Genomic DNA, 21,896 nt, shown 5'->3' with positions numbered 1-21,896 from the left:
TTCTGTGGGTCTCTACGGGGCCCTATGGGGCCCTATGGGGTTCTATGGGGCCGTATGGGTCTCTATGGGGTCTCTGTGGGTCTGTATGTGTTCCTATGGGTCTGTGGGGTCTCTATAGGGTCCTATGGGGTCTCTATGGGGCCCTATGGTGTCTATGGGGTTCTATGGGGCAGCTATGGGTCTCTATGGGGTCTCTATGGGTCTCTATGGGTTCCTATGGGCTTCTGTGGGGTCTCTATAGGGCTCTATGGGGTCTATGGGGTCCCTATGCTGTGCTATGGGTCTCTATGGGGTCTCTATGGCTCTCTATGGGGTCTCTATGGGGCCCTATGGTGTCTCTATGGGGTTCTGTGGGTCCCTATGGGATCTCTATGGGGCCCTATGGGGTCTCTATGGGGTTCTGTGGGTCCCTATGGGATCTCTATGGGGCCCTATGGGGTCTCTATGGGGTTCTGTGGGTCTCTATGGGGTCTCTATGGGGCTCAATGGGCCGGATTGATCACAAAGGGGGCGTGGCTAAAACGAGTGGGCGGGTCTTAAGGAAGGAGTGGGCGGGGCCTTTTGTCCGGGAGGCGTGGCCTGAGCGTGGATTGGTCGCGGTCGTCCGCGGGGGCGGGGCTTAACGAAGGGGCGGGGCGATGGGCGGGGCTTGAGCATGTGTTAAAATGATAACAGGCGTGGCCTTGGTTAAACCACGCCCCCTTTCTCTTCCCATAGGTCCGTCCCCGACGGAAGCTCCGCCTCCTTACTCGCCATTGGTCAGCCCCGAAGGAGGGGCGGGGCCAGCGGCGGTCACGTGTCGGGTGTGCGGCGCTGCCATTGGTGTGGAGGGGAAAGGGGCGCAGCACGTGGTGCGGTGCGGAGCCTGCGGGGAGGCCACGGTGGGCGGAAGGGGCGGGGCTTCCGGCGGAAGTGGGCGGGGCGGAGGGTGCGGGCGGCTTTATATGGGCAAAGGAGGCGGGGTTAAGGGCGGAAGTTGGGGGTGAATAGGGGTGGGGGGGTGGGCGGAAGTGGTGTGGGGGTGAAGGGGCGGGGCTAGGAGCGGAAGCGGGAGAATGTATAGGAAAAGGGGCGTGGCTAAAGGCGGAAGTGGGTGTCTCACACCGGAAGGGGGCATGGTTAGGAGCGGAAGTGGGGTAAGGAGGCGTGGCTAAGACCGGAAGTTGGGGGCTCAGAGCGTAAAGGGGCGGGGCTATGAGCGGAAGTGGGTTTGTGGTTTTAAAGGGGCGGGACTTCGGGCGGAAGTGGTGTCTGTAAGGGCGGAAGTGAGCTCATTAAGGGCGGAAATGGCCTTATTAAGGAGTAATTTTGGCTCATTAGGGTGGGTTGGAGTTGATTAATGGCGTTAACGGGTTAAGTTGGGGCAGGAATTAGTAATTAATGTTGGAATTCAGTTAATTAGAGGTCAGAGTGAGCTCATTAAGGGCGGAAATGAGTGCGCTGGGGGCAGAAACGGGCTCATTAAGGGCGGAAATGGCCTCATTAGGGACCCAATTTGGCTCCTTAGGGGCCGGAAGGGGTTAATTAGTGGCGCTAACGAACTCATTAAGGTGGGAAGGGGGCTCTGACGGGTCCTTCCATGGGGTTTGTGCAGCCCATCCGCCCGGCCCCCAATGGGAAGCAATACGTCCGCTGTCCCTGCAACTGCCTGCTGGTCTGCCGCAGCTCGGCGCGCCGCGTGGCCTGCCCCAGGCCTTACTGGTTTGCACTGGGAGGGACTGGGAGGGGACTGGGAGGGACTGGGAGGGGGATAGGGGGGGGCTGGGAGGGACTGGGAGGGACTGGGAGGGGGATATGGGGCACTGGGAGGGAGTGGGATGGGGTTATGGGGCACTGGGAGGGGGATATGGGGGACTAGGAGGGACTGGGAGGAGGATAGGGGGCAATGGGAGGGAGTGGAAGGGGTTGGGAGGGGGATATGGGGGACTGGGAGGGACTGGGAGGGGATTATGGGGCACTGGGAGGGACTGGGAGGGGTTGGGAGGGGGTGAGGGGGGACTGGGAAGGGGATATGGGGCACTGGGAGGGAGTGGGAGGGACTGGGAGGGACTGGGAGGGGGATATGGGGCACTGGGAGGGGGATATGGGGGGCTGGGATGGACTGGGAGGGACTGGGAGGGGGATATGAGGGACTGGGAGGGACTGGGAGGGAACTGGGAGGGACTGGAAGGGGACTATGGGGCACTGGGAGGGACTGGGAGGGGGATATGGGGGGCTGGGAGGGACTGGGAGGGGTTGGGAGGGGGATATGGAGGGGACTGGGAGGGGTTTATGGGGCACTGGGAGGGGGATATGGGGGGCTGGGAGGGACTGGGAGGGACTGGGAGGGGATATGGGGCACTGGGAGGGGGATATGGGGGGCTGGGAGGGACTGGGAGGGACTGGGAGGGGGATATGGGGGACTGGGAGGGACTGGGAGGAGGACAGAAGGGAATGGGAGGGACTGGGAGGGACTGGAAGGGGTATATGGGGGACTGGGAGGGAACTGGAAGGGACTGGGAGGGGGATATGGGGGGCTGGGAGGGGGATATGGGGCGCTGGGAGGGAGTGGGATGGGGTTATGGGGCACTGGGAGGGGGATGTGGGGGACTGGGAGGGACTGGGAGGGACTGGGAGGGGTATATAGGGGGCTGGGAGGGACTGGGAGGAGGATAGGGGGCAATGGGAGGGAGTGGAAGGGGTTGGGAGGGGGATATGGGGGACTGGGAGGGACTGGGAGGGGTTGGGAGGGGGTGAGGGGGGACTGGGAGGGGGATATCGGGCACTGGGAGGGAGTGGGAGGGACTGGGAGGGGTATATGGGGCACTGGGAGGGGGATATGGGGGGCTGGGATGGACTGGGAGGGACTGGGAGGGGGATATGGGGCACTGGGAGGGGGATATGGGGGACTGGGAGGGACTGGGAGGGAACTGGGAGGGGATATGGGGCACTGGGAGGGGGATATGGGGGGCTGGGAGGGACTGGGAGGGACTGGGAGGGGGATATGGGGGGCTGGGAGGGACTGGAATGGGGTTATGGGGCACTGGGAGGGGGATATGGGGGGCTGGGAGGGACTGGGAGGGACTGGGAGGGGGATATGGGGCACTGGGAGGGGGATATGGGGGAGTGGGAGGGACTGGGAGGGAACTGGGAGGGGATATGGGGCCCTGGGAGGGGGATATGGGGGGCTGGGAGGGACTGGGAGGGACTGGGAGGGGTATATGGGGCACTGGGAGGGACTGGGAGGGGGATATGGGGGGCTGGGTGGTACTGGGAGGGAACTGGGAGGGACTGGGAGGCACTGGGAGGGGGATATGGGGCACTGGGAGGGACTGGGAGGGACTGGGAGGGGATTGTGGGGCACTGGGCCATACTGGGCCATACTGGGATTGGGTTATGGGCAACTGGGCCATACTGGGAGGGGGTTATGGGGCACTGGGCCATACTGGGATTGGGTTTTGGGCCATACTGGGTGTACTGGGATGGACTGGGATTGGGTTATGGGGCACTGGGATGAACTGGGCCATACTGGGATTGGGTTGTGGGGCACTGGGTCATACTGGGATTGGGTTATGGGGCACTGGGCCATACTGGGCCATACTGGGCCATACTGGGATTGGGTTATGGGGCACTGGGATGAACTGGTCCATACTGGGATTGGGTTATGGGGCAACTGGGCCATACTGGGCCATACTGGGATTGGGTTGTGGGGCACTGGGCCATACTGGGCCATACTGGGATTGGGTTATGGGGCACTGGGCCATACTGGGATTGGGTTCTGACCATACTGGGCCATACTGGGAGGGGGTTATGGGGCATACTGGGCCATACTGGGCCCTACTGGGCTATACTGGGATTGGGTTGTGGGGCACTGGGCCATACTGGGCCATACTGGGAGGGGGTTATGGGCAACTGGGCCATACTGGGCCATACTGGGCCATACTGGGATTGGGTTATGGGCAACTGGGATTGGGTTGTGGGGCACTGGGCCATACTGGGATGAACTGGGCCATACTGGGATTGGGTTGTGGGGCACTGGGCCATACTGGGCCATACTGGGATTGGGTTATGGGCAACTGGGCCATACTGGGCTATACTGGGATTGGGTTATGGGGCACTGGGCCATACTGGGCCATACTGGGATTGGGTTATGGGGCACTGGGATGAACTGGTCCATACTGGGATTGGGTTCTGACCATACTGGGCCATACTGGGATTGGGTTATGGGGCAACTGGGCCATACTGGGCCATACTGGGATTGGGTTATGGGGCACTGGGCCATACTGGGTCATACTGGGATTGGGTTCTGACCATACTGGGCCATACTGGGATTGGGTTATGGGCAACTGGGCCATACTGGGCCATACTGGGATTGGGTTGTGGGGCACTGGGCCATACTGGGCCATACTGGGATTGGGTTATGGGCAACTGGGCCATACTGGGCCATACTGGGATTGGGTCCTGGGCCATACTGGGCCATACTGGGCCATACTGGGATTGGGTTGTGGGGCACTGGGCCTTACTGGGCCATACTGGGATTGGGTTATGGGGCAACTGGGCCATACTGGGCCATACTGGGAGGGGGTTATGGGGCACTGGGATGAACTGGTCCATACTGGGATTGGGTTCTGGAGCACTGGGCCATACTGGGAGGGGGTTATGGGCAACTGGGCCATACTGGGCCATACTGGGATTGGGTTATGGGGCACTGGGCCATACTGGGCCATACTGGGATTGGGTTATGGGCAACTGGGCCATACTGGGCCATACTGGGATTGGGTCCTGGGCTATACTGGGCCATACTGGGCCATACTGGGATTGGATTGTGGGGCACTGGGCCATACTGGGCCATACTGGGATTGGGTTATGGGCAACTGGGCCATACTGGGCCATACTGGGATTGGGTTCTGGGCCATACTGGGTGTACTGGGCCATACTGGGATTGGGTTGTGGGGCACTGGGCCATACTGGGCCATACTGGGATTGGGTTGTGGGGCACTGGGCCATACTGGGCCATACTGGGATTGGGTTATAGGACACTGGGCCATACTGGGCCATACTGGGATTGGGTTCTGGAGCACTGGGCCATACTGGGAGGGGGTTATGGGCAACTGGGCCATACTGGGCCATACTGGGATTGGGTTCTGGGCCATACTGGGTGTACTGGGCCATACTGGGATTGGGTTGTGGGGCACTGGGCCATACTGGGCCATACTGGGAAAGGGTTGTGGGGCACTGGGCCATACTGGGCCATACTGGGATTGGGTCCTGGGCCATACTGGGTGTACTGGGATGGACTGGGATTGGCTTATGGGGCACTGGGATGAACTGGTCCATACTGGGATTGGGTTCTGACCATACTGGGCCATACTGGGATTGGGTTATGGGGCACTGGGCCATACTGGTCCATACTGGGATTGGGTTATGGGGCAACTGGGCCATACTGGGCCATACTGGGAGAGCCGACCATCGTTCCCAGTCCATCCCAGTCCATCCCAGTAACGGCGTTTCCCCCCCCAGTAAGAGGGTGATCACATTGGCCCCACTGCAGAGCGCTCCCAGCCCCGAACCGCCGCCGGGGGTCCGCGTGGAGTGCGGGCACTGCGCCGCCCCATTCCTGGTGAGGGGACCCCAAAAACGACCCCAAAAACGACCCTAAAAGGACCCTAAATGACCCTAAATGGCCCTAAATGGTCCTAAATGGCCCTAAATGGTCCTAAAATGGACCCTAAATGGCCCTAAATGGCCCTAAATGGCCCTAAATGGTCCTAAATGGTCCTAAATGGCCCTAAATGGCCCTAAATGGCCCCAAAAGGGACCCTAAAACGACCCTAAATGAACCCAAAGGCACTGCGCCGCCCCATTCCTGGTGAGGGGACCCCAAAAACGACCCCAAAAACGACCCTAAAAGGACCCTAAATGACCCTAAATGGCCCTAAATGGCCCTAAATGGCTCTAAATGGCCCTAAATGGCCCCAAAATGGTCCTAAATGGCACCAAATGGCCCCAAAAGGGACCCTAAATGGACCCTAAATGAACCCAAAGGCACTGCGCCGCCCCATTCCTGGTGAGGGGACCCCAAAAACGACCCCAAAAACGACCCTAAAAGGACCCTAAATGACCCTAAATGGCCCTAAATGGCCCTAAATGGCTCTAAATGGCCCTAAATGGCCCCAAAATGGTCCTAAATGGCACCAAATGGCCCCAAAAGGGACCCTAAATGGACCCTAAATGAACCCAAAGGCACTGCGCCGCCCCATTCCTGGTGAGGGGACCCCAAAAACGACCCCAAAAACGACCCTAAATGGACCCTAAATGACTCTAAATGGCCCCAAATGGCCCTAAATGGACCCAAAATGGTCCTAAAAGGGACCCTAAATGGACCCAGATGGGGACAAAATGGACCCTAAATGAACCCAAAGGCACTGCGCCGCCCCATTCCTGGTGAGGGGACCCCAAAAACGACCCCAAAAACGACCCTAAAAGGACCCTAAATGACCCTAAATGGCCCCAAATGGCCCTAAATAACCCTAAATGGCCCCAAAATGGACCCTAAGTGAACCCAAATGGCCCCAAAATGGACCCTAAATGAACCCAAAGGCACTGCGCCGCCCCATTCCTGGTGAGGGGACCCCAAAAACGACCCCAAAAAACGACCCTAAATGGACCCTAAATGACTCTAAATGGCCCTAAATGGTCCTAAATGGCCTTAAATGGTCCTAAATGGTCCTAAAATGGACCCTAAATGGACCCAAATGGCCCCAAAAGGGACCCTAAATGGACCCTAAATGAACCCAAAGGCACTGCGCCGCCCCATTCCTGGTGAGGGGACCCCAAAAACGACCCTAAAAGGACCCTAAATGGCCCTAAAATGACCCTAAATGGCCCCAAATGGCCCTAAATGGCCCTAAATGGCCCCAAAATGGCCCTAAATGGCCCCAAATGGCCCCTAAATGGACCCTAAATGAACCCAAAGGCACTGCGCCGCCCCATTCCTGGTGAGGGGACCCCAAAAACGACCCTAAAAGGACCCTAAATGACCCTAAATGACCCTAAATGGCCTTAAATAACCCTAAATGGACCCCAAAAGGGACCCTAAGTGAACCCAAATGGCCCCAAAATGGACCCTAAATGAACCCAAAGGCACTGCGCCACCCCATTCCTGGTGAGGGGACCCCAAAAACGACCCCAAAAACGACCCTAAAAGGACCCTAAATGACCCTAAATGGCCCTAAATGGCCCCAAATGGCTCTAAATGACCCTAAATGGCCCCAAAATGGTCCTAAATGGCCCTAAATGGCCCGAAAAGGGACCCTAAAACGACCCTAAATGACCCTAAATGGCCCTAAATGGCCCTAAATGGTCCTAAATGGCCTTAAATGGTCCTAAATGGTCGTAAAATGGATCCTAAATGGACCCGAATGGGGACAAAATGGACCCTAAATGAACCCAAAGGCACTGCGCCGCCCCATTCCTGGTGAGGGGACCCCAAAAACGACCCCAAAAACGACCCTAAAAGGACCCTAAATGACCCTAAATGGCCCTAAATGGCCTTAAATGGTCCTAAATGGCCCTAAATGGCCCTAAAATGGACCCTAAATGGACCCAAATGGGGACAAAATGGACCCTAAATGAACCCAAAGGCACTGCGCCGCCCCATTCCTGGTGAGGGGACCCCAAAAACGACCCTAAAAGGACCCTAAATGGCCCTAAATGACCCTAAACGGCCCTAAAATGGCCCTAAATGGTCCTAAATGGCCCCAAATGGCCCTAAATGGTCCTAAATGGACTCTAAATGGACCCTAAATGAACCCAAAGGCACTGCGCCGCCCCATTCCTGGTGAGGGGACCCCAAAAACGACCCTAAAAGGACCCTAAATGACCCTAAATGGCCCTAAATGGCCTTAAATAACCCTAAATGGACCCCAAAAGGGACCCTAAATGGCACCAAATGGCCCCAAAATGGACCCTAAATGAACCCAAAGGCACTGCGCCACCCCATTCCTGGTGAGGGGACCCCAAAAACGACCCCAAAAACGACCCTAAAAGGACCCTAAATGACCCTAAATGGCCCTAAATGGCCCCAAATGGCTCTAAATGACCCTAAATGGCCCCAAAATGGTCCTAAATGGCCCTAAATGGCCCCAAAAGGGACCCTAAAACGACCCTAAATGAACCCAAAGGCACTGCGCCGCCCCATTCCTGGTGAGGGGACCCCAAAAACGACCCCAAAAACGACCTTAAAAGGACCCTAAATGACCCTAAATGGCCCCAAAATGGCTCTAAATGGCCCTAAATGGCCCCAAAAGGGACCCTAAATGGACCCAAATGGGGACAAAATGGACCCTAAATGAACCCAAAGGCACTGCGCCGCCCCATTCCTGGTGAGGGGACCCCAAAAACGACCCCAAAAACGACCCTAAAAGGACCCTAAATGACCCTAAAATGACCCTAAATGGTCCCAAATGGCTCTAAATGACCCTAAATGGCCCCAAAATGGCCCTAAATGGCCCCAAAAGGGACCCTAAAACGACCCTAAATGAACCCAAAGGCACTGCGCCGCCCCATTCCTGGTGAGGGGACCCCAAAAACGACCCCAAAAACGACCCTAAAAACGACCCTAAATGACCCTAAATGGCCCCAAATGGCCCTAAATGACCCCAAATGGCCCCAAAATGGTCCTAAATGGCCCCAAAATGGACCCTAAGTGAACCCAAATGGCCCCAAAATGGACCCTAAATGAACCCAAAGGCACTGCGCCGCCCCATTCCTGGTGAGGGGACCCCAAAAACGACCCCAAAAACGACCCTAAAATGACCCTAAATGACCCTAAATGGCCCTAAATGGCCCTAAATGGCCCTAAATGGTCCTAAAATGGCCCTAAATGGTCCTAAATGGACTCTAAATGGACCCGAAATGAACCCAAAGGCACTGCGCCGCCCCATTCCTGGTGAGGGGACCCCAAAAACGACCCCAAAAACGACCCTAAAAGGACCCTAAATGACTCTAAATGGCCCTAAATGGCCCTAAATGGTCCTAAATGGTCCTAAATGGTCCTAAAATGGACCCTAAATGGACCCAAATGGCCCCAAAAGGGACCCTAAATGGACCCTAAATGAACCCAAAGGCACTGCGCCGCCCCATTCCTGGTGAGGGGACCCCAAAAACGACCCCAAAAGGACCCTAAATGACCCTAAAATGACCCTAAATGGCCCCAAATGGCTCTAAATGACCCTAAATGGCCCTAAAATGGACCCTAAATGGACCCAAATGACCCCAAAATGGACCCTAAAACGATCCTAAATGGCACCGAAGGGATCCTAAATGGCCCTAAAATGGCCCTAAATGAACCCAAATGGCCTTAAAATGGACCCGAAATGAACCCAAATGGCCCCAATGGGACCCCAAATGACCTTAAATGAATCCATATGATCCCAAATGACCCCATATGATCCCAAATGGCCCCAACTGACCCCAAATGGCCCCAAATGCTCCTATATGACCCCGAATGATCCCCACTGACCCCAATGTGACCCCAAATGTTCCTATATGACCCCGAATGGCCCCAAATGTTCCTATATGACCCCGAATGACCCCCACTGACCCCAATATGACCCCAAATGACCACATCTGACCCCAAAGGGACCCCAAATGACCCCAATGTGACCCCAAATGGCCCCATCTGACCCAATGTGACCCCAAATGGCCCCAACTGACCCCAATGTGGCCCCAAATGACCCCAAATGGCTCCAACTGACCCCAATGTGACCCCAATGTGACCCTAAATGACCACATATGACCCCATATGATCTCATATGACCCCAAATGGCCCCAAATGACCCCAATGTGACCCCAAATGGCCCCCACTGACCCCAAATGGCCCCAAATGTTCCTATATGACCCCAAATGGCCCCAGATGACCCCAATGTGACCCCAATGTGACCCTAAATGACCACATATGACCCCAACTGGCCCCAGTGTGACCCCAAATGGGCCCAAATGACCCCAATGTGACCCCAAATGACCCCAATGTGACCCCAAATGGCCCCAACTGACCCCAACTGACCCCAAATGTTCCTATATGACCCCAAATGACCCCCACTGACCCCAATGTGACCCCAAATGGCCCCAATGTGACCCCAAATGACCCCATATGATCCCAAATCGGCCCAAATGACCCCAGTGTGACCCTAAATGACCACATATGACCCCATATGATCTCATATGACCCCAAATGGCCCCAAATGACCCCAATGTGACCCCAAATGGCCCCCACTGACCCCAAATGGCCCCAAATGTTCCTATATGACCCCAAATGGCCCCAACGGACCCCGATGTGGCCCCAACAGACCCCAATGTGACCCCAAATGACCCTAAATGATCCTATATGACCCCATATGATCCCAAATGGGCCCACATGACCCCAAATGTTTCTATATGACCCCAAATGTTCCTACATGACCCCAAATGGCCCCAGATGACCCCAATGTGACCCCAATGTGACCCTAAATGACCCCAATGTGACCCCAATGTGACCCTCAATGACCACATCTGACCCCAAAAGACCCCAATGTGACCCGAAATGGCCCCCACTGACCCCAATGTGACCCCAAATGACCCCGAATGACCCCAAATGTTCCTATATGACCCCGAATGACCCCCACTGACCCCAAATGGCCCCAAATGACCCCAAATTTCCCCCACAGTGGACGGAGTTCACGGACCGAACTTTGGCGCGATGTCCCCATTGCCGGAAAGTGTGAGTGACCCCAAAGAGACCCCAAAATCACCCCAAAGGGACCCCAAAATGACCCCAAAGAGACCCCAAAGGGACCCCAAAGAGACCCCAAAGGGACCCCAAGAAGAACCCAAAGGGACCCCAATAGGAGCCCAATGGGACCCCAAAGAGACCCCAAAGGGAACCTATAGTGACCCCAAAGGGACCCCAAAGGGACCCCAAAATAATCCCAAAGGGACCCCAAAATGACCCCAAAGGGACCCCAATAGGAGCCCAATGGGACCCCAAAGAGACCCCAAAGGGACCCCAAAGAGACCCCAAACGGACCCCAAAGGGACCCCAGTAGGAACCCATGGTGACCCCAAAGGGACCCCAAAGAGACCCCAAAGTGACCCCAAAGGGACCCCAAAATAATCCCAAGGGGACCCCAAAATGACCCCAAAGAGATCCCAAAGGGACCCCATGGTGACCCCAAAGAGACCCCAAAGGGAACCCATAGTGACCCCAATGTGACCCCAAAGGGACCCCAAAGAGATCCCCAAGGGACCCCAAGAAGAACCCAAAGGGACCCCAATATGAACCCATGGTGACCCCAAAGGGACCCCAAAATCACCCCAAAGGGACCCCAAAATGACCCCAATGTGACCCCAAAGGGACCCCAAAGAGACCCCAAAGGGACCCCAAGAAGAACCCAAAGGGACCCCAATAAGAACCCATGGTGACCCCAAAGGGACCCCAAAATGACCCCAAAGGGACCCCATGGTGACCCCAAAGAGACCCCAAAGGGACCCCAAGAAGAACCCAAAGGGACCCCAATAGGAGCCCAATGGGACCCCAAAGAGACCCCAAAGGGACCCCAAAATCACCCCAAAGGGACCCCAAAATGACACCAAAGAGACCCCAAAGGGAACCTATAGTGACCCCAAAGGGACCCCAAAGAGACCCCAAAATAATCCCAAAGGGACCCCAAAATGACCCCAAAGAGACCCCAAAGGGAACCTATAGTGACCCCAAAGGGACTCCAAAGGGACCCCAAAGAGACCCCAAAGAGACCTCAAGAAGAACCCAAAGGGACCCCAATAGGAGCCCAATGGGACCCCAAAGAGACCCCAAAATGACCCCAAAGAGACCCCAAAGGGACCCCAATGTGACCCCAATGTGACCCCAAAGGGACCCCAAAGGGACCCCAAAATGACCCCAAAGTGACCCCAATGTGACCCCAAAGGGACCCCAAAGTGACCCCAAAGGGACCCCAAAATGACCCCAAAGGGACCCCAAAGGGACCCCAAAGAGACCCCAAAAGGACCCCAAAATAATCCCAAAGGGACCCCAAAATGACCCCAAAGAGATCCCAAAGGGACCCCAAAATGACCCCAAAGAGACCCCAAAGGGAACCTATAGTGACCCCAAAGGGACCCCAAAGAGACCCCAAAGGGACCCCAAGAGGAATCCAAAGGGACCCCAATAGGAGCCCAATGGGACCCCAAAGAGACCCCAAAGGGACCCCAATGTGACCCCAAAGGGACCCCAAAGAGACCCCAAACGGACCCCAAAGGGACCCCAATAGGAACCCATGGTGACCCCAAAGAGACCCCAAAGAGACCCCAAAGTGACCCCAAAGAGACCCCAAAGAAACCCCGAAGGGAACCCCATGGTGACCCCAAAGGGACCCCAATGTGGCCCCAAAGGGACCCCAATGTGACCCCATGGTGACCCCAAAGGGACCCCAAAGAGACCCCAAAGGGACCCCAATAGGAGCCCAATGGGACCCCAAAGAGACCCCAAAGGGAACCTATAGTGACCCCAAAGGGACCCCAAAGGGACCCCAAAATAATCCCAAAGGGACCTCAAGAAGAACCCAAAGGGACCCCAATAAGAACCCATGGTGACCCCAAAGGGACCCCAAAATGACCCCAAAGGGACCCCAAAATGACCCCAAAGAGACCCCAAAGGAAACCTATAGTGACCCCAAAGGGACCCCAAAGGGACCCCAAAGAGACCCCAAAGGGACCCCAAGAAGAACCCAAAGGGACCCCAATATGAACCCATGGTGACCCCAAAGGGACCCCAAAATGACCCCAGTGTGACCCCAAAGGAACCCCAATGTGACCCCAAAATGACCCCAATGTGGCCCCAAAGGGACCCCAAAATGACCCCAAAGGGACCCCATGGTGACCCCAAAGAGACCCCAAAGGGACCCCAAAGAGACCCCAAAGGGACCCCAAGAAGAACCCAAAGGGACCCCAATAGGAGCCCAATGGGACCCCAAAGAGACCCCAAAGGGAACCTATAGTGACCCCAAAGGGACCCCAAAATGACCCCAATGAGACCCCAAAGGAAACCTATAGTGACCCCAACGTGACCCCAAAGAGACCCCAAAGGGACCCCAAAGGGACCCCAAGAAGAACCCAAAGGGACCCCAATAGGAGCCCAATGGGACCCCAAAGTGACCCCAAAGGGACCCCAAAATGACACCAAAGAGACCCCAAAGGGAACCTATAGTGACCCCAAAGGGACCCCAAAAAGACCCCATGGTGACCCCAAAGGGACCCCAAAATGACCCCAAAGGGACCCCAATAGGAGCCCAAAGGGACCCCAAAGAGACCCCAAAGGGACCCCAATGTGACCCCAAAGGGACCCCAAAATGACCCCAAAGAGACCCCAAAGGGACCCCAAAGAGACCCCAAAGGGACCCCAAGAAGAACCCAAAGGGACCCCAATAGGAGCCCAATGGGACCCCAAAGAGACCCCAAAGGGACCCCAAAATGACCCCAAAGAGACCCCAAAGGGAACCTATAGTGACCCCAAAGTGACCCCAAAGGGACCCCAAAATGACCCCAAAGGGACCCCAATAAGAACCCATGGTGACCCCAAAGGGACCCCAAAGTGACCCCAAAGGGACCCCAATGTGACCCCATGGTGACCCCAAAGGGACCCCAAAGAGACCCCAAAGGGACCCCAAGAAGAACCCAAAGGGACCCCAATATGAACACATGGTGACCCCAAATGGACCCCAAAATGACCCCATGGTGACCCCAAAGGGACCCCAAAATGACCCCAAAGGGACCCCAAAATGACCCCAAAGAGACCCCAAAGGGAACCTATAGTGACCCTAAAGGGACCCCAAAGAGACCCCATGGTGACCCCAAAGGGACCCCAAGATGACCCCAAAGAGACCCCAAAGGGACCCCAAACAGACCCCAAAGGGACCCCAATAGGAACCCAAAGGGACCCCAATGTGACCCCATGGTGACCCCAAAGGGACCCCAAAGAGACCCCAAAGGGACCCCAAGAAGAACCCAAAGGGACCCCAATAAGAACCCATGGTGACCCCAATAGGACCCCAAAGGCACCCCAAAATGACCCCAAAGGGACCCCAATGTGACCCCATGGTGACCCCAAAGGGACCCCAATGTGACCCCAAAGGGACCCCAAAATAATCCCAAAGGGACCCCAAAATGACCCCAAAGGGACCCCAATAGGAACCCATAGTGACCCCAAAGGGAACCCAAAGGGACCCCAAAATGACCCCATGGTGACCCAAAAGGAACCCCAATGTGGCCCCAAAGGGACCCCAAAATGACCCCAAAGGGACCCCAATAGGAACCCATGGTGACCCCAAAGGGACCCCAAAGTGACCCCAAAGGGACCCCAATAGGAACCTATAGTGACAATAATGTGACCCCAAAGGGACCCCAAAGAGACCCCAAAGGGACCCCAAAGGGACCCCAATAGGAACCCACAGTGACCCCGAAGTGACCCCAAAGGGACCCCAAAGGGACCCCAATGTGACCTCACTGTCCCTATTGATCCCATTGTCCCCATTGACCCCATTGACCCCACTGACCCCATTGCCCCCATTGACCCCATTGACCCCAATGTCCCCATTGCCCCCACTGACCCCAATACCCCATTGCCCCCATTGACCCCAATACCCCCATTGACCCCATAGACCCCATTGCCCCCATTGACCCCAATACGTCCATTGCCCCCATTGACCCCATTGCACCCATTGTCCCCATAGTGACCCCATTGACCCCAATACCCCCATTGCCCCCATTGACCCCATTGACCCCAATGTCCCCACTGACCCCACTGACCCCACTGACCCCATTGACCCCAATACCCCCATAGACCCCATAGACCCCATTGCCCCCATTGACCCCAATACCCCCATTGCCCCCAATGTCCCCATTGACCCCAATGTCCTCATTGTCCCCATTGCCCCCACTGACCCCAATACCCCCATTGCCCCCACTGATCCCAATGTCCCCATTGACCCCAATGTCCCCAATGACCCCAACGTCCCCATTGCCCCCATAGTGACCTCGTTGACCCCAATACCCCCATTGACCCCATTGACCCCAATGTCCCCATTGATCCCATTGACCACATTGACCTCCCCATCCCCATTGGCCCCATTGACCCCATTGCCCCCATTGACCCCAATACCTCCATTGCCCCCATTGACCCCATTGACCTCAACGTCCCCATTGGCCCCATTGACCCCATAGTGACCCTGTTGACCCCAATACCCCCATTGCCCCCATTGACCCCAATGTCCCCATTGCCCCCATAGTGACCCCGTTGACCCCAATACCCCCATTGCCCGCATTACCCCCAATGCCCCCATTGCCCCCATTGACCCCACTGACCCCAATGTCCCCATTGACCTCTATGTCCCCATTGACCCCATTGACCCCATTGTCCTCAACGTCCCCATTGGCCCCATTGACCCCATAGTGACCCCTCTAACCCCTATGTCCCCGTTGCCCCCATTGACCCCAGTACCCCCATTGCCCCCATTGACCCCAATGTGCCCATTGCCCCCATTGCCCCCATTGCCCCCATTGACCCCAGTGCCCCCATTGCCCCCATTGACCCCACTGACCCCAATGTCCCCATTGACCTCTATGTCCCTATTGACCCCATTGACCCCATTGACCCCATTGACCTCAATGTCCCCATTGGCCCCATTGACCCCATAGTGACCCCACTAATCCCTATGTCCCCGTTGCCCCCATTGACCCCATTGACCCCAGTACCCCCATTGCCCCCACTGACCCCAATACCCCCATTGCCCCCACTGACCCCAATGTCCCCATTGCCCCCAATACCCCCATTGCCCCCAATACCCCCATTGCCCCCATTGCCCCCATTGACCCCACTGACCCCACTGCGCCCCCTGACCCCATTGCCCCCCCATTTCCCCCCCAGCTCCTCCATTGGCCGCCGCTATCCGCGCCGCCGCTGCCTCTGCTGCTTCTTCCTGGGGCTGCTGATGGCCGCCTCCGCCACCGGCCTGGCTGTGAGTGCACTGGGAGGGACTGGGAGGGACTGGGAGGGACTGGGAGGGGGATATGGGGGACTGGGAGGCACTGGGAGGGACTGGGAGGGGGTTATGGGGCACTGGGAGGGACTGGGAGGGACTGGGAGGGACTGGGAAGGGGATATGGGGGACTGGGAGGGGGATATGGGGGACTGGGAGAGACTGGGAGGGACTGGGAGGGACTGGGAGGGGGATATGAGGGACTGGGAGGGACTGGGAGGGACTGGGAGGGACTGGGAGGGGGTTATGGGGCACTGGGAGGGAACTGGGAGGGACTGGGAGGGGGATAGGGGGGACTGGGAGGGGGATATGGGGGACTGGGAGGGACTGGGAGGGACTGGGAGGGACTGGGAAGGGGATATAGGGCACTGGGAGGGAATGGGAGGGACTGGGAGGGACTGGGAGGGGGTTATGGGGCACTGGGAGGGACTGGGAGGGGGATATGGGGCACTGGGAGGCACTGGGAGGGGGATATGGGGCACTGGGAGGCACTGGGAGGGACTGGGAGGAACTGGGAGGGGGTTATGGGGCACTGGGAGGGACTGGGAGGGGGTTATGGGGGACTGGGAGGGAACTGGGAGGGGGGTATGGGGCACTGGGAGGCACTGGGAGGGACTGGGAGGCACTGGGAGGGGGATGGGGGGACTGGGAGGGACTGGGAGGGACTGGGAAGGGGATATGGGGCACTGGGAGGGACTGGGAGGGACTGGGAGGGGGATATGGGGAACTGGGAGGGGACTGGGAGTGACTTATGGGGTACTGGGAGGGACTGGGAGGGACTGGGATGGGGATATGGGGGACTGGGAGGGAACTGGGAGGGACTGGGACGGCATTATGGGGGACTGGGAGGAATCTGGGAGGGACTGGGAAGGGGATATGGGGGACTGGGAGGGACTGGGAGGGACTGGGAGGGGGATATGGGGGACTGGGAGGGACTGGGAGGGGGATAGGGGGGACTGTGAGGGGGATATGGGGGACTGGGAGAGACTGGGAGGGACTGGGAGGGGGATATGGGGCACTGGGAGGGACTGGGAGGCACTGGGAGGGGGATAGGGGGGACTGGGAGGGGGATATGGGGCACTGGGAGGGACTGGGAGGGGGATATGGGGCACTGGGAGGGAACTGGGAGGGACTGGGAGGCACTGGGAGGGGGTTATGGGGCACTGGGAGGGAACTGGGAGGGACTGGGAGGGGGATAGGGGGGACTGGGAGGGGGATTAGGGGAACTGGGAGAGACTGGGAGGGACTGGGAGGGGGATATGGGGCACTGGGAGGGGGATATGGGGCACTGGGAGAGAACTGGGAGGGACTGGGAGGGACTGGGAAGGGGATATGGGGCACTGGGAGGGGGATATGGGGCACTGGGAGGGAATGGGAGGGACTGGGAGGGACTGGGAGGGGGTTATGGGGCACTGGGAGGGACTGGGAGGGGGATATGGGGGACTGGGAGGCACTGGGAGGGACTGGGAGGGGGATAGGGGGGACTGGGAGGGGGATATGGGGTACTGGGAGGGACTGGGAGGGATTGGGAGGCACTGGGAGGGGTTGGGAGGCGGTTATGGGGGACTGGGATGAACTGGGAGGGACTGGGAGGGGGTTATGGGGCACTGGGAGGGACTGGGAGGGGTATATGGGGGACTGGGAGAGACTGGGAGGGACTGGGAGGGACTGGGAGGGGGTTATGGGGCACTGGGAGGGACTGGGAGGGACAGGGAAGGGGATATGGGGGACTGGGAGGGAACTGGGAGGGGGATATGAGGGACTGGGAGGCACTGGGAGGGACTGGGAGGCACTGGGAGGGGGTTATGGGGCACTGGGAGGGACTGGGAGGGGGATATGGGGCACTGGGAGGCACTGGGAGGGACTGGGAGGGGGTTATGGGGGACTGGGAGGGAACTGGGAGGGGGATATGGGGCACTGGGAGGGACTGGGAGGGACTGGGAGGCACTGGGAGGGGGATAGGGGGGACTGGGAGGGACTGGGAGGGACTGGGAAGGGGATATGGGGGACTGGGAGGGGGATAGGGGGGACTGGGAGGGGGTTATGTGTGACTGGGAGGGACTGGGATGGACTGGGAGGGGGATATGGGGCACTGGGAGAGACTGGGAGGGACTGGGAGGGACTGAGAGGGGGATATGGGAGACTGGGAGGGGGATATGGTGGACTGGGAGGGACTGGGAGGGGGATATGGGGGACTGGGAGGGACTGGGAGGGGGATATGGGGCACTGGGAGGGACTGGGAGGGGGATATGGGGCACTGGGAGGCACTGGGAGGGACTGGGAGGCACTGGGAGGGGGATGGGGGGACTGGGAGGGACTGGGAGGGACTGGGAAGGGGATATGGGGGACTGGGAGGGGGATATGAGGGACTGGGATTGACTGGGATGGACTGGGAGGGGGATATGGGGAACTGGGAGGGACTGGGAGGGACTGGGAAGGGGATATGGGGCACTGGGAGGGACTGGGAGGGGGATATGGGGCACTGGGAGGGGGATATGGGGGGCTGGGATATACTGGGAGGGAACTGGGAGGGACTGGGAAGGGGATATGGGGCACTGGGAGGGACTGGGAGGGACTGGGAGGGGGTTTTGGGGGACTGGGAGGGAACTGGGAGGGACTGGGATGGGGATATGGGGGACTGGGAGGGACTGGGATTGACTGGGAGGGACTGGGAGGGACTGGAAGGGGGATATGGGGGACTGGGATGGACTGGGATGAACTGGGATGGACTGGGAGGGGGATATGGGGGACTGGGAGGGACTGGGAGGGGGATAGGGGGGACTGGGAGGGACTGGGAGGGACTGGGAGGGAACTGGGAGGGACTGGGAGGGGGCTATGGGAGACTGGGAGGGACTGGGAGGGACTGGGAGAGGTTTATGTGGCACTGGGATATACTGGGAGGGAACTGGGAGCGACTGGGAGGGACTGGGATGGGGATATAGGGCACTGGGAACCCCCCTCCCCCAATCCTATAACCCCCCGTGGTGCTCCATACTGGTCCTTACTGGTCCTTACTGGTCTTCCCTGATCCCTACTGGTCCTTACTGGTCCCTACTGGTCCTTACTGGTCCTTACTGGTCCATACTGGTCCCTACTGGTCCATACTGGTCCCTACTGGTCCCTATTGGTCCTTACTGGTCCATACTGGTCTCTATTGGTCCCTACTGGTCCTTACTGGTTCTTACTGGCCCATATTGGTCCCTACTGGTCCTTACTGGTCTCTACTTGTCCTTACTGGACCATACTGGTCCTTACTGGTCCTTACTGGTCCTTACTGGTGTCTCCTGATCTCTTACTGGTCTCTACTTGTCCTTACTGGTCCATACTGGTCCCTACTGGTCCCTATTGGTCCTTACTGGTCCATACTGGTCTCTACTGGTCTTTACTGGTCCTTACCTATCCTTTCTGGTCCCTACTGGTCCCTACTGGTCCATACTGGTCTCTACTTGTCCTTACTGGTCCATACTGGTCCCTATTGGTCCCTACTGGTCCATACTGGTTCCTACTGGTCCTTTTTGCTCCATACCGGTCCATACTGGTCCCTACTGGTCCATACCGGTCCATACTGGTCCATACCGGTCCCTGTTGGTCCCTACTCTTCCTTACTTGTCCATACTGGTCCCTACTGGTCCATACCGGTCCATACCGGTCCCTACTGGTTCCTATTGGTCCCTACTGGTCCTTACTGGTCCATACTGGTCTCTACTTGTCCTTACTGGTCCATACTGGTCCATACCGGTCCCTACCGGTCCCTACTCTTCCTTACTGGCCCATACTGGTCCCTACTGGTCCCTATTGGTCCCTACTGGCGTCTCCTGATCTCTTATTGGTCCATACTGGTCCCTACTGGTCCCTACTGGTCCATACTGGTCCTTACTGGTCCCTACTGGTTCTTTCTGTTGTCTCCTGATCTCTTACTGGTCTCTACTGGTCCTTACTGGTCCATACTGATCCCTACTGGTCCCTACTGGTTCCTACTGTTCCTTACTGGTCCATACTGGTCCATATGGATCCCTACCGGTCCCTACTCTTCCTTACTGGTCCATACTGGTCCCTACTGGTCCCTACCGGTCCATACCGGTCCATACTGGTCCCTATTGGTCCCTACTGGTCCCTACTGCTCCCTACTGCTCCCTACTGGTCCCTACTGGTCCATAGTGGTCCCTATTGGTCCTTACTGGTCCATACTGGTCTCTACTGGTCCTTACTGGTCCCTACTGGTCCATACTGGTCCTTTCTGTTGTCTCCTGATCTCTTACTGGTCTCTACTGGTCCATACTGGTCCCTGCTGGTCCCTACTGGTCCCTACTGGTCCTTACTGGTCCATACTGGTCCCTACTGGTGTTTCCTGATCTCTTATTGGTCCTTACTGGTCCTTACTGGTCCTTACTGGTCCTTAATGGTCCCTACTGGTCCTTACTGGTCCCTATTGGTCCCTACTGGTCCTTACTGGTCCCTACTGGTCCCTACTGGTCCCTACTGGTCCATATTGGTCCGTACTTATCCCTACTGTTCTTTACTGGTCCCTACTGGTCCATACTGGTTCCTATTGGTCCCTATTGGTCCCTACTGGTCCTTACTGGTCCTTACTGGTCCTTACTGGTGTTGCAGGTGGGGACGTGGGCGGCGGCGCGGCGCTGGGGGGCCCTCCACGCGTGTTGGGCCGTGTTGGTGGCGGGGGCCGGAGCGTGTTTGCTGCGGGCCGGATATTGGGGCTGCGTGCGGGTCAGCCACCCCATCCCCCAACGCGCCTGAACACGCCAAGGACACGCTAAGGACACGCCAAGGTGGCGCTCGGGAGGCGGCGTGGGGCGGCGGACGCGCGAAGGACACGCGAAGGACACGCTAAGGACACGCGAAGGACACGCGAAGGGTGGGGGGTGTGGAGGGCGTGGGGTCTGGCTGTGGTGGTCGGTGGTTTCGGGACACGCTAAGGACATGCTTAGGTCATGGAACATGCTAAGGACATGGTTGAGTCATGGAACATGCTAAGGACATGCTTAGCTCATGGAACATGATAAGGACATGGCTTAGTCATTGAACATGCCAAGGACACAGTTAAGTCATCAAACATGCTAAGGACATGGCTTAGTCACTGAACATGCTAAGGACATGGTTGAGTCATGGAACATGCTAAGGACATGGGTGAGTCATGGAACATGCTAAGGGCATGCCTAGCTCATGGAACATGCTAAGGACATGGTTAAGTCATGGAACATGCTAAGGACATGCTTAGGTTGGGGAACATGCTATGGACTTGCTTAGCTCATCGAACATGCTAAGGACGTGGTTGAGTCATGGAACATGCTAAGGACATGGATGAGTCATGGAACATGCTAAGGACATGCTTAACTCATGGAACATGCTAAGGACATGCTTAGCTCATGGAACATGCTAAGGACATGCTTACATCATGGAACATGCTAAGAACATCCTTAGGTCGTGGAACATGCTAAGGACATGGCTGAGTCCTGGCACATGCTAAGGACATGAAGCCATCATATAACATCCCTCATACATGCTTCAGGCCTGGGAACATGCTAAGGACATGCTTGCGTCATGAAACATGCTAAGAACATGGGTTTATCATTGGACATTCGATAGGCGTGTTTAAGTGATGCTACATGCTAAGGACATGCTTGCGGCATGCGAAGGGCACGGATTCATCATGTGACATTCCTTGGACGTTGGTGGGTCTGAGAACATGCTAAGGACATGCTTAAGTCATGGAACATGCTAAGGACCTGCCTACATCACGGGACATTCTGTTGGCGTGTTGAAGTCGCGGATCATGCTAAGGACATGCTAAGGTCATGGGACACGCTAAGAACATGGATTCATTGTATGACA

General features: G+C 57.4%; 1 protein-coding gene across 2 annotated transcripts in view; it reads left to right on the top strand.

Annotated features, from left to right (window-relative positions):
- The window catches only part of PIP4P1 (phosphatidylinositol-4,5-bisphosphate 4-phosphatase 1), a 25,897-nt gene extending 4,001 nt beyond the window's left edge, over positions 1-21,896 (top strand). The window contains exons 2-7 of one of the 2 annotated variants that reach the window (XM_040656819.2): positions 718-881; positions 1,595-1,701; positions 5,500-5,599; positions 10,686-10,738; positions 15,935-16,025; positions 20,658-21,896. In XM_040656819.2, the coding sequence (XP_040512753.1) occupies positions 718-881; positions 1,595-1,701; positions 5,500-5,599; positions 10,686-10,738; positions 15,935-16,025; positions 20,658-20,801 (659 nt within the window). In that variant the 3' untranslated portion in view covers positions 20,802-21,896. The remainder of the gene's footprint in view (positions 1-717; positions 882-1,594; positions 1,702-5,499; positions 5,600-10,685; positions 10,739-15,934; positions 16,026-20,657) is intronic. The other variant, XM_040656820.2, reaches the window with a different exon arrangement.

The sequence above is a fragment of the Gallus gallus genome, assembly GCF_016699485.2.
Source record: "Gallus gallus isolate bGalGal1 chromosome 35 unlocalized genomic scaffold, bGalGal1.mat.broiler.GRCg7b 35_unloc5, whole genome shotgun sequence".
NCBI classification, from domain to species: Eukaryota; Metazoa; Chordata; class Aves; order Galliformes; family Phasianidae; genus Gallus; species Gallus gallus.
Note: the sequence above shows the minus strand (reverse complement) of the source record. Positions and strands in the feature narration are given on the sequence as shown.